Raw genomic sequence first — 12,837 nt, forward strand, 5'->3', positions numbered from 1 at the left:
GTCATACAACCCTTTGACAAAGCAAAACATTCCCAGGTACTTCACAGAAGTGTTGTCTAAATTTGATACTAGCTCACAGTAACAGACATCATTCCAAAAGAAGTAATTGTTAAGGAACACTGTGAAGAATGAGAGAGCGCGGTAGAGGGTGGAGTACTTTAAGGGAGGGATTTCCAGAGCTAGGGCCAGGGTTAAAAGCATTGTTACCAATAGTTGGGAATTAAAATCAGGAAGTGCAGGAGACTAGAAATGGAACAGGACAGACACTACAAATGCTTGGAAGGTTGGAGGTGGTTACAGAGATGGGGAAAGAAAAGGATTCAGAGGATTTTGAAGACAAGAATGAGAATTTGTAAGATTGAGGTACTACTGTACTAGGAGTGAAGGCAGCTTATCAAATAGATGGGTAATGTGTAGCAGGGATCTGGTGTCAGTTAAAATATAATTATAATAATGTAGTTTCTACTGAACACAAGTTTATTTACAATCCAAGCTGGGAGCTAATATTTGTGATTTTGAAAATTGGGTTATTTTACTATTGTGATAGCAATCCTGGCCTACTTGGAGGGAATCAATCATGGAATTGTCAGAAAGATGGGCACCAATTTGGAGGCTGAAAAACATTCAAGCACTTTAGAGAGAAAAAGGATTGAGGTGGTACTTCTCAAGGACAAAGGGGTCATTTCATCAGGGTAGTGGCAATGGCAGCAAATTTGGAGGGAGGGGAACAGAACCTGAGAAGAGATAAGCATTAAATTTAATCAGCTAACACAGAGAAGAAAAAGAGAAGTTGGGACATCACAGTTTGGAGAGAAAGGATTAATGAGTAGTAGATGGATAAGGATCTCATGGACAAGTTGCATTCAGAGCAAGTTAAAAAGCAACTGGAATAGAATCTAAAGAATCAGGGAGATCAGAGATGAGGCTGTGGAAATACAGACAAAATTTGTATTAGTGGGCCATGAAAAGAGAAGAAAATTGCAGAGGTAGCTGAACAAATTGTCTTACTGACTGTCACAAAATGTCCACAAGCTCCTTTGTACATTGCTGGAGATGATGGTGAAGGAGGTATGAATAGTGGTTTAAGTGGATGGTTAATGTTGGAGAGAAGCCAGGTGCCTCTGAGATCTGATTCTATGAAGAAGTAAAAGGGGCTAAATAGTCTAATTCAGTTTCTGATGACCCCTTGATAATGGCTGAAGATAACAACAAAGACAAGGAGGCTTTGCAGATTCAGATTTAGTCAGGGGAATAGATCAGTGTATAACAAATTTGTTTCAACATGGATAAGAGTGGTTTCACGCAACTACCTTACAGATTCTTTTTAATATTCAAAGCCACAAGGAGTCAAGATTCAGATGTCACCGATTATTGTTGACTGGTAAAGAAAAACAGAAGTATCACGAGGGAAAACTTTTCAGGTAGGCAAGGTCCAGCTGAGTCAGTGATGGAGGAAATTGCTACTGTGTCTTACAGAAGGAAATTCTTATCAAAAAAGAGAAAACTGCAGGATGATGGAACCACCCACGTTCTCCTTCAGCGAGCCAACACAAAGGAAACACATAAATGGGTTTGTACCTCAGACTGAAAGTGGTAGGAACGAAGCTGTTGGTATCACAGATGTTTCTGCAGTGGGGAATAGGGCTGGCAGCCAAATATCCAAGGATACAATTTCTAGCGATTGGACAGACAAATGGGCAAGGGAAGCAGGGTTACCTTGTCAACAAGAAACAAAACTAAATCAATAGCAAGAAAAGGATATAGAGTCACCAGGTGCAGGATCTGTGTAGGTAGAATTGACAAACCGTGAAGGGAAAATAGTCCCTAATGGGAGTAAAGTGCAGGCCTCCTAGCAATAGTTAGGATGTGGCGAAGAATACAAATCAGGAGACAGAAAAGGCATGTAAGAAATAACTAGTAGTTATGGTGGACTTCAATGCGCAGGTAGACTTTTTTTCAGAGCAGCCTGTGGCAGAGCCCACTAGGGAACAGGTAATTCCAGATTTGGTGATGAGTAACAAGGGCAGACTTGATTAGGGAGCTTAAGGTGAAGGAGCCTCTAGGAGCAGTGACAATAATATGATAGAATTCACCCCACAGTTTTGTTGGGAGAAGCTCAAATCAGATGCAACAATATTGCAATTGAGTAAAGGTAACCACAAAGACACAGGGGAGGTGCTAGTCGGAGCTGTTTGGAAGGGGGAGCCTAATAGGGAAGACGATGAAGCAGCAAAGGCAAGAGTTTTGTGAAGTAATTTGGGAGGTACAGGAGAAATTTAACCCATGGAAGAAGCAGCATATTGAGGGGAGGATGAGGCAGTTGTGGCTGAAAAGCTAAGTCAGGGACAGCACACTAGCAAAACAGAAAGCATAGAATGTGGTGAAGACTAGCTAGGAATCTGAAGATCGAGTTCAGATTAAAATAAGCAGAGGATATCTATAAAAACCATAATGGGAGACAAGATGAAATATGATAGTGACCCAAGTAGTAATATAAAAGAAAATTGCAAGAGTTTTTTTAAGATATCAAAAAGCTAAGACAGAGGGGCAAGAGTGGACAGTGGACCACTGGAAAATGAGGCTGGAGAAATAGTAATAAGGAACAAATAAATAGACGAGGAACTGAATAGGTACTTTGCATTGGTCTTTACAGTGGAAGACACCAGCAGCATACCAGAACTTCAAGACAGCCAGGGGGCAGATGTGAGTATTGTGGCCATCATTAAGGAGGTGCTGGGGAAGCTGAAAGGTCTGAAGATAAATAAATCAGATAGGCTACACACCAGAGCTCTGAATGCAATAGCTGAGCAGATTACAGAAGTATTGGTTATAATCTTTCAGGAATCACTGGAGTAAGGGAGGGTCCCAGAGGGCTGAAAAATGGCCAATGTAACACGCCTGCTGAATTAGAGAGGGAGGCAGAAGACAAAACACAGACCATTTAGCCTGGTTGTTGATAAGATTTGAGAGTCCATTGTAAAGGATGAGATTGCACAATACTTGGAAGTGCTTGATAAAGTAGTCCTGAGTCAGCATACCTTCATCAGGCTGGGGATAGGGGTGATGGTGTCATGCCTGGCAAATCTGTTAAAATTCCTTACGGAGGTAACAAGCAAGTTAGACGAAGGAGAGCCAGTTGACGTTATTCAATTTGAATTTCCAAAAGGTCTCTGACAAGGAACCGCACAGGACATTGCTAAATAAGATAGTGGCGGGGGAAGGTACTGACATGGATGGTGGCTCCGCAGGGGATCATGCTGGGATCACAACTATACACGTTATATATTCACAATATGATTAAAGGAGTTGAGGAGATGGTTACTAAGTTGCAGATGACATAAAGACAGCTGGAGGGACAGGTGGTGTTGAGGAAGCAGGTAGTCTGCAGAAGAACTTGGCCAGGCTGGGAGAGTGCGCAAAGAAGTGCCAGATGAAACAAAGTGGGTAAGTGTGAGCCTATGCACTCTGGGAGGAAGAACAGAACACAGACCACTTTCGAAATGGGGAAAAGCTTCAGAAATTTGAAGCAAAAACATACTTCAGACCTCGTTCAGAATTCTCTTTAGGTTAACTTTCAAGTTCAGTTGGCAATTAGGAAGGCAAATGCAATGTTGACATTCATTTCAAGAGGACTAGAATACGAGAGCAGAAATATAGAGCCAAGGCTGTATAAAGCTCTGGGTAGACTGCATTTGGAATTCCATAAGCAGATTTGGTCCCCATACCTACGGAACGTGGTGATGGCGTGAGAGGGGGTCCAGAAGAGATTCAAAAGGATGATCCCAAGGACGAACAGCTTGTCATACCGGAAGCGGTTGAGGACTGTGGGTTTATATTCAATGGATTTTAGAAGGATGAGGGAGGATCTGATTGAAACTTATAGAAGACTGAGAGGCCTGATAAAGTGGGTGTGGAGAAGATACTTCCATCAGCAGGAGAGACTAGGACCAGAGAGCACAGACTTAAAGTGAAGGAATTTTTTTCAGCTAGGTGTTAATCTGTGGGACATATTGCTGCAGGCGTCTCTGGTGGACAAATTATTGAGTGTATTTAAGGCAGAGATAGATAGGTTCTCGATTGTCAAAGAAATCACGGTTACAGGAGTAAAGTAGGAGGTTGGGGTTGAGAAGCACATCAGTCAAGATCAAATGGAGCAGAATTGATGGGTCAAAAAGCCTAATTCTTCTCCTGTACCTTATGGTCTGTTATGAATAGCCTATTTGGCCTCCTCATGTGTTGTAATGGTTTATCGTTCAATGAGAGGATACACTGTTAAATCAGGTCAAGGGAAAGATTTTGTGGCTGACAGTACAATGTAAAGATGGGCCTGCAGTATGAGATGGTTACACTGAGGACAAGAGGGTTTTTGTGTGTACTAAAACACTATATTTACACAATACACAAACTGAGCCTAACTATATCTGGATAATGTCATTGTTCCATGCAGACTCTGAGAAAGATGCTAAGGCGTGTGTACCAGACTGACAACGGCTTTCGAACAATCAGATGCTAGAATAAACGGTTCACCTTAGCAATGAACAAAACTTGACTAAATTTAGTAAGATTGCATTGTCCCAGAGTGCGGTTCTCTCATTAGAGAAACCCTGTTAAGGAAACCTTGACAAGGGAACCATTTTTACAGTTTTCCTGCATAATTTGCAAAAGGCATATTTCCAGATTAACATCCACATTGTCACGACAATAATTCTTTACAGTACAGGGCGAAGTCAGTGTACGGATAGAGCTAGTCACTCACCCAGCAGGTTTAACAGCCATATCCAGTAAAATGCTCTTCCATTCTTGACGTCGAAACTGCCAGATCCTTGCAGTACCATCTCGACTTCCACTAACAAACCTACCAATAGAGTCAAGACTTTAAATGTAATTTACATAAACCATGACGGGTTTTCTCTCCAATGAGGAAGCAGTCCGATGTCGAACTAGTAGGACTACGGTGACTTCACATTTTTTTCCCTTTTACATACTACAAGTGGTTAGGGAGGTGACAGCAGAAGTGTCCTATTAAACAACAGAAAACGGAATAGTGCTAAAGGATTGGGAGACAGCTAATGTCACCCATATATTTTAAACAGAAAACAGCATAAACCTAAGGAACTATAGAGTAGTTAGCATAATGTCAGTGGCAAGAAACAGAATGTAATCTTAGTTCTAAGATGGAATAGCAACACTTCAAGAAACCATAAACAAGGGTAGAGTTTCAATCTATCCACCATATTACAGTATTGTAATAAAGTAGGTCAAAAATATTTACGCAGAAGATGATCAGTATGTGCTTTTTAAGCAAAACAAAAATTGTGGGAATTGGGTATCTTCAGCAAGGACACCTTTTACCGCCTATTCCTAACTGCCCTTGAATTGAGTGGCCTTCTAGACCACTTCTTGGGCAATTAAGAGTCAACCATATTACCACCGATCAGAAGTCACGCATAAGATAGACTGGAAAGAATGGCAAATTACCTTCCCTAAATCAGATGGAATTTTATGATAATCAATTATAGTTTCATGTTCAACATCACTAAGACCAATTTTCAATTTAAGAATTAAGTGAATTTAAACTACCATGCAGGATTTGAATCTATGTCCTCGGAGCATTAACCTGGACTTCTAGATTACCAGTCCAGTTATGGTTACATTAAGATGTCGTCATTATTCAATACTTCAAATTCTGCATGAATTCTTCCAGGTGGAAATTAAATACAGCTACTCTAAAAAAAAACAATGATAAAGGTTACTGAAGGTGTAGAGGAGCAAATACTCAAGAAAATGTTGAGGTAGTGGCATTAGATTAGTGTTACTCTGGCAAAGGGCTGGCACAGTCATGCCAAATAGTTCTCTTTTGTGCTGAATAAATATATGATTATATATGGAAAAAGGCAATTCTTTGCTTGATGGCTAACAGTTCAGTTTCTGCTCTGTAGTAACATTTTAAGATTCTAGCAATTTACATTTTCTGAAGTTCTGAAAGTATGAGTATCAAGTTTAGTACATCAGGAAGCACAGGATATAGTAAGTATAACTCTTACCTGTCACTCATGTTGGAGAACTGAATACTGTCAACTTTGTCCTAACAAAAATGTAAACAGGAGCTAAAATTAGATGGCAATAATCATACTGGTCCCCTTCTTTATTAAAACCCCAAAGTATAATCAGTATGTACCTCAGATGCTCCATTTTCTAGATAGGTAAACCTTATGCATGGATCTTCCAATATTCAAAGGTATCTTCTTTCATCATTCCTTGCCAGGCTTATGTTGGGACCCTCATTAGGACTGCCTTTTGCAAAGCTAACAGTATTGAGCTGTCCTGGTCCAAGTCACACAAACTGATTCAAGCTCTATTAAATAGGTGAGCTCAAAGCCTCCACATGCCCACAACACTATCCTGCACCACAGGCATTTCCCACATGCAGAACAAAACCATTATGTGACTCTGGAATCTTGCCCCAGAATGGAGATAGCTCAATCTGAGTCTTTCTTGCATTCCTCCCTCATGTATTTTTATTCCCATAATGAATTCTATGTTTGTTTTTGAAATTCTCTCTAATAACATGCATTAGACTCCTGCATATCACTCCTCCTGCTTCTCAAACTGGGAACGAACCCCACTGGCCATCCTGTTTCCCCAGGATCAACATGTGGGTGCAATGTGCTCGCTGTTTACCTCATTATTTTTAATTACTTAATCTTTACCTTTGTCTTTAATACGAATAACTGTGTTAAATCAGGTTATTGGCACAGACTGTGTAAGTGGTTTGTGATGACAATGATAGGGGAAGAGAAAGAAAAACAGGAAAGAAGTGAGAGAGGGCTTTGGGTATGGTGATGAGAAGGAACAGAAGGGTAAGAAATGGGGAGGGAATAAGTGAAGAGAGAAAGGACTCAATGTGAACTCGAACACATGGAAGAGTAATTAAGTGTGCAAGAAGGGAAAGGAATGAGAGAGTTTAAAAGAAAGTTTTGCTTCACTTGCATCCCAGTTCAGACTTCACCAAACTTCAATTTGAGACAGTTTTGAAGCTGTAACAATCATGGTGGAGTTGCATTTCTTTTTGCAGCAATGACAGAAGCAATCAACCCTTCAATCAAAACCGAAGAGATAATAAATCATTCAATGCATGGGATCAAGCCATAGCAGAAAATTAAATAGCCATTCCATCAGAGAACGGGTGAGGGGTAAAGTACATTGGGAAGTTAAAGACATACAATAGAAGGTGCAGTTGGTCTGCAGCTGCTAAAAATGGAGAGGGGGAAACCAGATGGGGCAGACTCAACGACCAGCATGGTCTACTCCTGTTCCTGCGTTCTTGAAAGATTAAAAAGGGAAAATTTTCAAGGGGGGCAATCCACCAACAGGCTCAGCAAAATGGTGACAGCAGGCAATTGGAAGAAGACATGAACTTCTTCAGGGATGTGGCTGAATGGTAGTCCTGTATTAAAACATCAATAACATTTGGTATGTCGAGCCCTGTGGAACACTATGGTACCCTAGTTAAAAGATCAACAATTAAAGGAATTTCCTATCAATCATCAGTTGTATGGAGGTATAATATGGAATTAAATGTTTTGAGTATTATATTGTCACACATTAAACTTGGCTTGATTAGACAGCTATTTCTGGCCCCAGGTCTGAAAATGAGAACAACTAGGTTAATCATCTTCTAACCAGGCTTCCTTTAACAGCCCAATGCACCACATGTGGAACTTGTGCTGCACTTAATGACCACTTTCTTACTGTTTTCCACATTGACAGAATCTGATATAGAAGCTTAGAATTAATTTGAAACTGAATAGTACAGCACACAGTAAGTCTAATATGTAATAGGCTATTGATTACTGTTTTATCAGTAAAATATAAATGAATTGCACAATATCAAAATAGGTGAGAGAAAACTTGAAAGCAATGTAAATAGTGACTAGGTCAGTGTCAGGTTTCAGGAGATCAAAATCAGGCAGATGAAATAAGCAGTCACATGAGGTAAAATACAATTTAAAGTCAATAATGTGAAGTGATGTACTTTGGAAGAAACAATGTGGAGACAAGTCTATTCCTAAGGGTGCTGACGTGGGGATATTGCGAAGAAATCTGCGGCTGCATATTCACAGATCTTAGGTCACAAGCCAAATTGATAAAGTACTTAAGAAAGTTCATGAGATATTTAGGATAACCCAGTGTGAAGCTGGATGTACACATCAGGCCAAGCAGCATCGGAGGAGCAGGAAAGTTTGACGCTTTGGGTCGAGACCCTTCTTCAGACCCGAAACGTCAAACTTTCCGGCTCCTCTGACGCTGCTTGGCCTGCTGCGTTCATCCAGCTTCACACCGTGTTGTCTCAGATTCTCCAGCATCAGCAGCTCCTACTATCTCATGAGTTAATTAGTTGGATTTGTAAGTAGCAGCTCCAAATGAGTAAAAACAAGAAGTCATGCTAGCTCTTTACAAATCACAGATTTGGCCTCAACTCAAGTATTGTGTGCAATTCCTTATTTTAGGAAGTATACACAGAAGATCAGAGACAGTTTCCTGGGGACGAGTGACTTAAATTATGTGCAGTGATTGGACAAACTGGAATTCTTTTCCTTAAGGATTTAACATAGGTTTTCGAACTTGTTAGGGGATTCGATGCTTTCTTAGTAATTGTACGACTTCCTCGGAGATGCAAGGAGGTAACCAGATATCATCAATTCAAAATAATGGCCAAAGGTGAGCAAATTAGGAATAACTTTTTCACAAAACTGTTTTTTTTTCAAATTTGGTAAATACCACCTGAAGCAGTGGTGGAAACAGATTCTATATGCGATTTCACAAAAACATTCACATATGTTTGATGATGACAAATTAGGTGGGTTACGGAAAATAAAGGCTTAGTAAGAGACTAAGTTGGACAGCTTTTCCAAAGAGCAAACATAAGCCATAAGGTCTCCTTCGCAGTTGTAAGATTCTTTGATCATATTTAATAATGGTGATTTTAACATTGATCATTTCTTACAATTAATGTATTTCATTATATTATTTCACGTTCATGTCATTCATTTCCTTTCCAACATGAGAATTCATATAAAATTCCTATAAAATAAAGACTCTTACAGTATGAAATTCCAACTCTGAAATCTTCTCAGGTTGCCCTGACCCAAAGTAGTAAACTCTTATAATATGATCTGTGCTCCCCGTTGCCAAAAACATTCCACCTGAAATAAAAGAGACAGACTCATGTAGGCACACATTATACACATATGACTAATATTTTGAAGATATTTTGTTTAGTTGTCATATTTCTCACAAAGACATAGAGATAAGTGCACATGCAGAAATAAGCTCTCAGTATGACTTTTACTCTCAGAATGAGCAAAGCATCCTAATCAGATTTACAAGCCTTTTTTAAATATCCCTTTTATCTCCCTTTTCCTCCACACAACCTAACTTGAAGTGATGACACGATTTATGCAGAAGAAATCACTTCCCATTCTGAATTTAATGGCGATAATGAGGATGAGACCAGCAATATCACTGTTCTATTGGAGAAACTCTGACAACCTCTAGCATCTGTAGCTGAGCAGTCAAATATGAAAATCAGGAATTTTTTTTGTCAGAAATATCCACTCCTCCATATGTCCTGTCATTGTGCTTCATGTTGCAATCATTACCATGGCATGAAGTTGGTGCAGCTGCATACCAAGAACCCACAAAATGTGTCACAAGAAGTTAGAGCTGGTATAATCAACTGCAAGTGAATTTTTAACAACCATAACAACATGCCAGATACTGATGTGCTCACCCAAGCTGGTATGCCAAGCATCAACACCATATTGAGATAATCACAACTGAGCTGGCTGGTTATGCAGCCAGAATTCAGAACATTTGCTTACTAACTACGCACTTGTATGGGCAGTTTGAATCTGGAATGTGCTTTCATGGCAGTCAAAGGAAAGTATTACAAGCAGTTGCTCAGAGGTTCCGCACACACTGATCAAAATGTGGGCGTATTCACTTCTCTGTTGCCTTTGTGTATGAACCTCAAAGGTCTGTGCAGCAGCAGGAAAATTTAGTGACAAAATAAGTACAGTGTGAAGGTACTGTTCATGAATTGTGATGTCAAGCCAGATTCTGGAGATGTCTGCCCAAATTCACAGCAACTGGTACAACCAATGAAGGGTGGGGCCTGAACCAAATGCATGTCAGAGGCAGATAGAAAACAAGGAGAGAAGCTCAAAAACAAATGTGCTGGAAAAGCTCAGCAGATCTGGCAGTATCTGTGAAGGAAAAAAAAGTGTTAACGTCTCAGGTCTGGTGACACTTCCTCAGAACAGTTCTGGGCTGTTGGGCTTTTCCAGCAACTTTGTTTTTGTTCCTGACTTACAAAATCCGCAGTTCTTTTGGCTTTTATTTGAGGAGAGAAGCTCAATCATCTGTGAGCTCCCATCCTATCTGCAACACAATGTTCCAGTCCCAGTTCAGCTTTAAGAGTTATTTGCATATTTTGCAGAACCCTACCAAACGTCCTAAAGGATGGACGTGATTCTCTTTATCTCAAAAGACAACCAAGTGATAATCACTGCTCCCCACCCTTGGAACACTAATTTTAAAAGTTCAATTTCAATTGTTTCATAGGTTAATTGGCACTGGAGAATTTTTCAATTAGAGCTGAATCAAAATTGCTATTTTCTGAGTTCAAACTTGAGCTAAGGATTTACATCAACTTGAAAGGAAGAGTAGGAGCAATGAACAAAGGAAGAAAAAGGCGAAAGAAAATGAAAATAAAACAGCTGAGGAATGTGGGAAAGAGAAGTAAAGGCAGCAGAGAAATGCTGCAAACTGCAGAATAGGGTGGGTGAGGATATAATAAGAAAGGGGATAGGTGAGTGGGGTAGCACAAGTCTATGACAAAGCCTGAATAGAATGAGGCACAAGTGGTATTTCTGAATTTGGTACAGATGAGAATCTATCTGGTGAGCGAGTTTAGAAGCCTAGTTAACAAAACTCCCCGGCAATGGCAGGTATCAGTCACTGAGCTAAAAGTGAATAGATGTTAACCACTAACGCAGCAACCTGCGTTAGTGGTTGCAAGTTGGATGAGAGTCGTCTATAAAAGTAGATTTTGCTTGTACACAGGTGTGACAAGGCCTCAGTGCTAATTTGGTAATTCAGTGCAGGTGGAAATTAAATGTAGAAGGGGAAGGGGATGCTGCTTTTTATAACATTTATTTCAGTCTTCAGAAGCTGAAGAGTGTTCAAATTGCTAATTTTCTATGATTTCATCCCTCACACAGCATGGACAGAATCTTAAACTGGTATGGAATAAAATATAAGCATGGTATTCAATTTATAGTTTAGCTTGTTGAACTACTTAGTATTAACCACAGGAAACAATTGAGTGATATTTCTAAATAGGAAGCCTAATTTGTTAAATTAAACACAATAAAGCTGGTAAGGGGAGGTGAGGAAGGCCTTCTTGTGGCACAGTGGTAATGTCCCAATCCGCTCTGGCTTTTTCCTGACAGTGGTATTATCACTAGACTATTAATCCAGGTAATGTTCTAGGGACCTGGTTTCAAATCCTGCTATGGCAGATGTAGGAATTTAAACTCAACACAAATCCTGAAAGTAAGGACTTAATGATGGCCATGAAGCTGTTGTTGTTGTTGTTTATCAGGAAAGAGAAGGAACAATGTGGCAGGGTTGTGTTGAGGGTAATATCAACCAAATACAATAGAACTGGGCAGGGAGTGCAAATAAAGTCACAGTAGGGAAAAAAGATATGGAGAAAAAAAGGAAATAAAAATTTACTGCACATGCGGGAGCTTGCATTATTGGATGCGGTACATTTACGTGGGTAGAGAATCAGCTCTTAACATGAAATAGAGAGCCCGTAGGCAGCACGGTGGCTCAGTAGTTAGCACTGCTACTCCACATAGCCAGGAACCCAGATTTGAATCCAGCCTATGGCAACTGTCTGTGTGGAGTCTGCACTTTCTTCTAGTGTCTGCATGAGCTCCCTCTGGATGTTCCTGTTTTCTCCCATAGTCCAAAAATATGTAGGTTAAATGGACTGGCCATGCTATATTGTCCATGGTGTCCAGGGATGTGTGAATTAACCATGGGAATTGCAGGGTTACAGGGATAGGGAGGCAGGGTGGGTCTGGGAGGAATGCTCTTTGGAGAGGAGTGTGAACTCGATGGGCTGAATGGCCTGCTTGCACACTATAGGGATTCCAGGAAATGGGTCATCTTCAGGTTGGTAAACTGTAACCATTTTTGATAACGTGACAGTGTTGACTCAACAAATTCAAGGCTCCACCAACAATATAGCAAACTCCTGGTCCTATTCCAAGAGGAGGCAATGACCTAGTGCTTTTATCACCAGAATATTATCTAGTGGCCTGGGTAATGTTTTGAGGACCTGGGTTCAAAACCTGCAATGACAGCTGGTGGAACCTGACATCCATAACAAATCTACAGGCAGGACTCTAGTGAAACTGTTGCCATTTGCTGGAAAACCCATCTGGTTCACCAATGCCCTTTAGAGAAGGAAATTGGCCTTCCTTACCCAGTCTGTCCTACACGTGACTCCAGACTCTCATGCAATGTGGTCGACTCTTCATTGCCCTCTGGGCAATTAGGGACAGGCAAGTGCTAACTTACCTTGTGTCGCCTCCATCCTGTGAACCTTTAAAATATTCTTAGGATCTTTAGTACATGAGGTAGAAGATGATTATTTGAAAGAGGAGTTGGAGAGTATGGGGTAAACAAGGAAACAAGAGGACTGATAAAGATTCGGCACAGTTGAGTCAGAAAACTGAGTAAGGGAAGGAGGCCAGGAGC

The 12,837-nt window shown here is 40.4% G+C and overlaps 1 protein-coding gene across 3 annotated transcripts in view; it reads right to left on the reverse strand.

Moving 5' to 3' along the window:
• phip (pleckstrin homology domain interacting protein) overlaps positions 1 to 12,837 on the reverse strand; it is a 198,997-nt gene that overhangs the window by 95,365 nt on the left and 90,795 nt on the right. For all 3 annotated transcript variants that reach the window (XM_048530796.2, XM_048530794.2, XM_048530797.2), the window contains exons 11-13: positions 9,106 to 9,206; positions 6,045 to 6,085; positions 4,757 to 4,855 (exon numbers count right to left, since the gene is read on the reverse strand). In XM_048530796.2, the coding sequence (XP_048386753.1) occupies positions 4,757 to 4,855; positions 6,045 to 6,085; positions 9,106 to 9,206 (241 nt within the window). The remainder of the gene's footprint in view (positions 1 to 4,756; positions 4,856 to 6,044; positions 6,086 to 9,105; positions 9,207 to 12,837) is intronic.

This window comes from Stegostoma tigrinum, chromosome 4 (genome assembly GCF_030684315.1).
Source record: "Stegostoma tigrinum isolate sSteTig4 chromosome 4, sSteTig4.hap1, whole genome shotgun sequence".
Classification (NCBI taxonomy): Eukaryota; Metazoa; Chordata; class Chondrichthyes; order Orectolobiformes; family Stegostomatidae; genus Stegostoma; species Stegostoma tigrinum.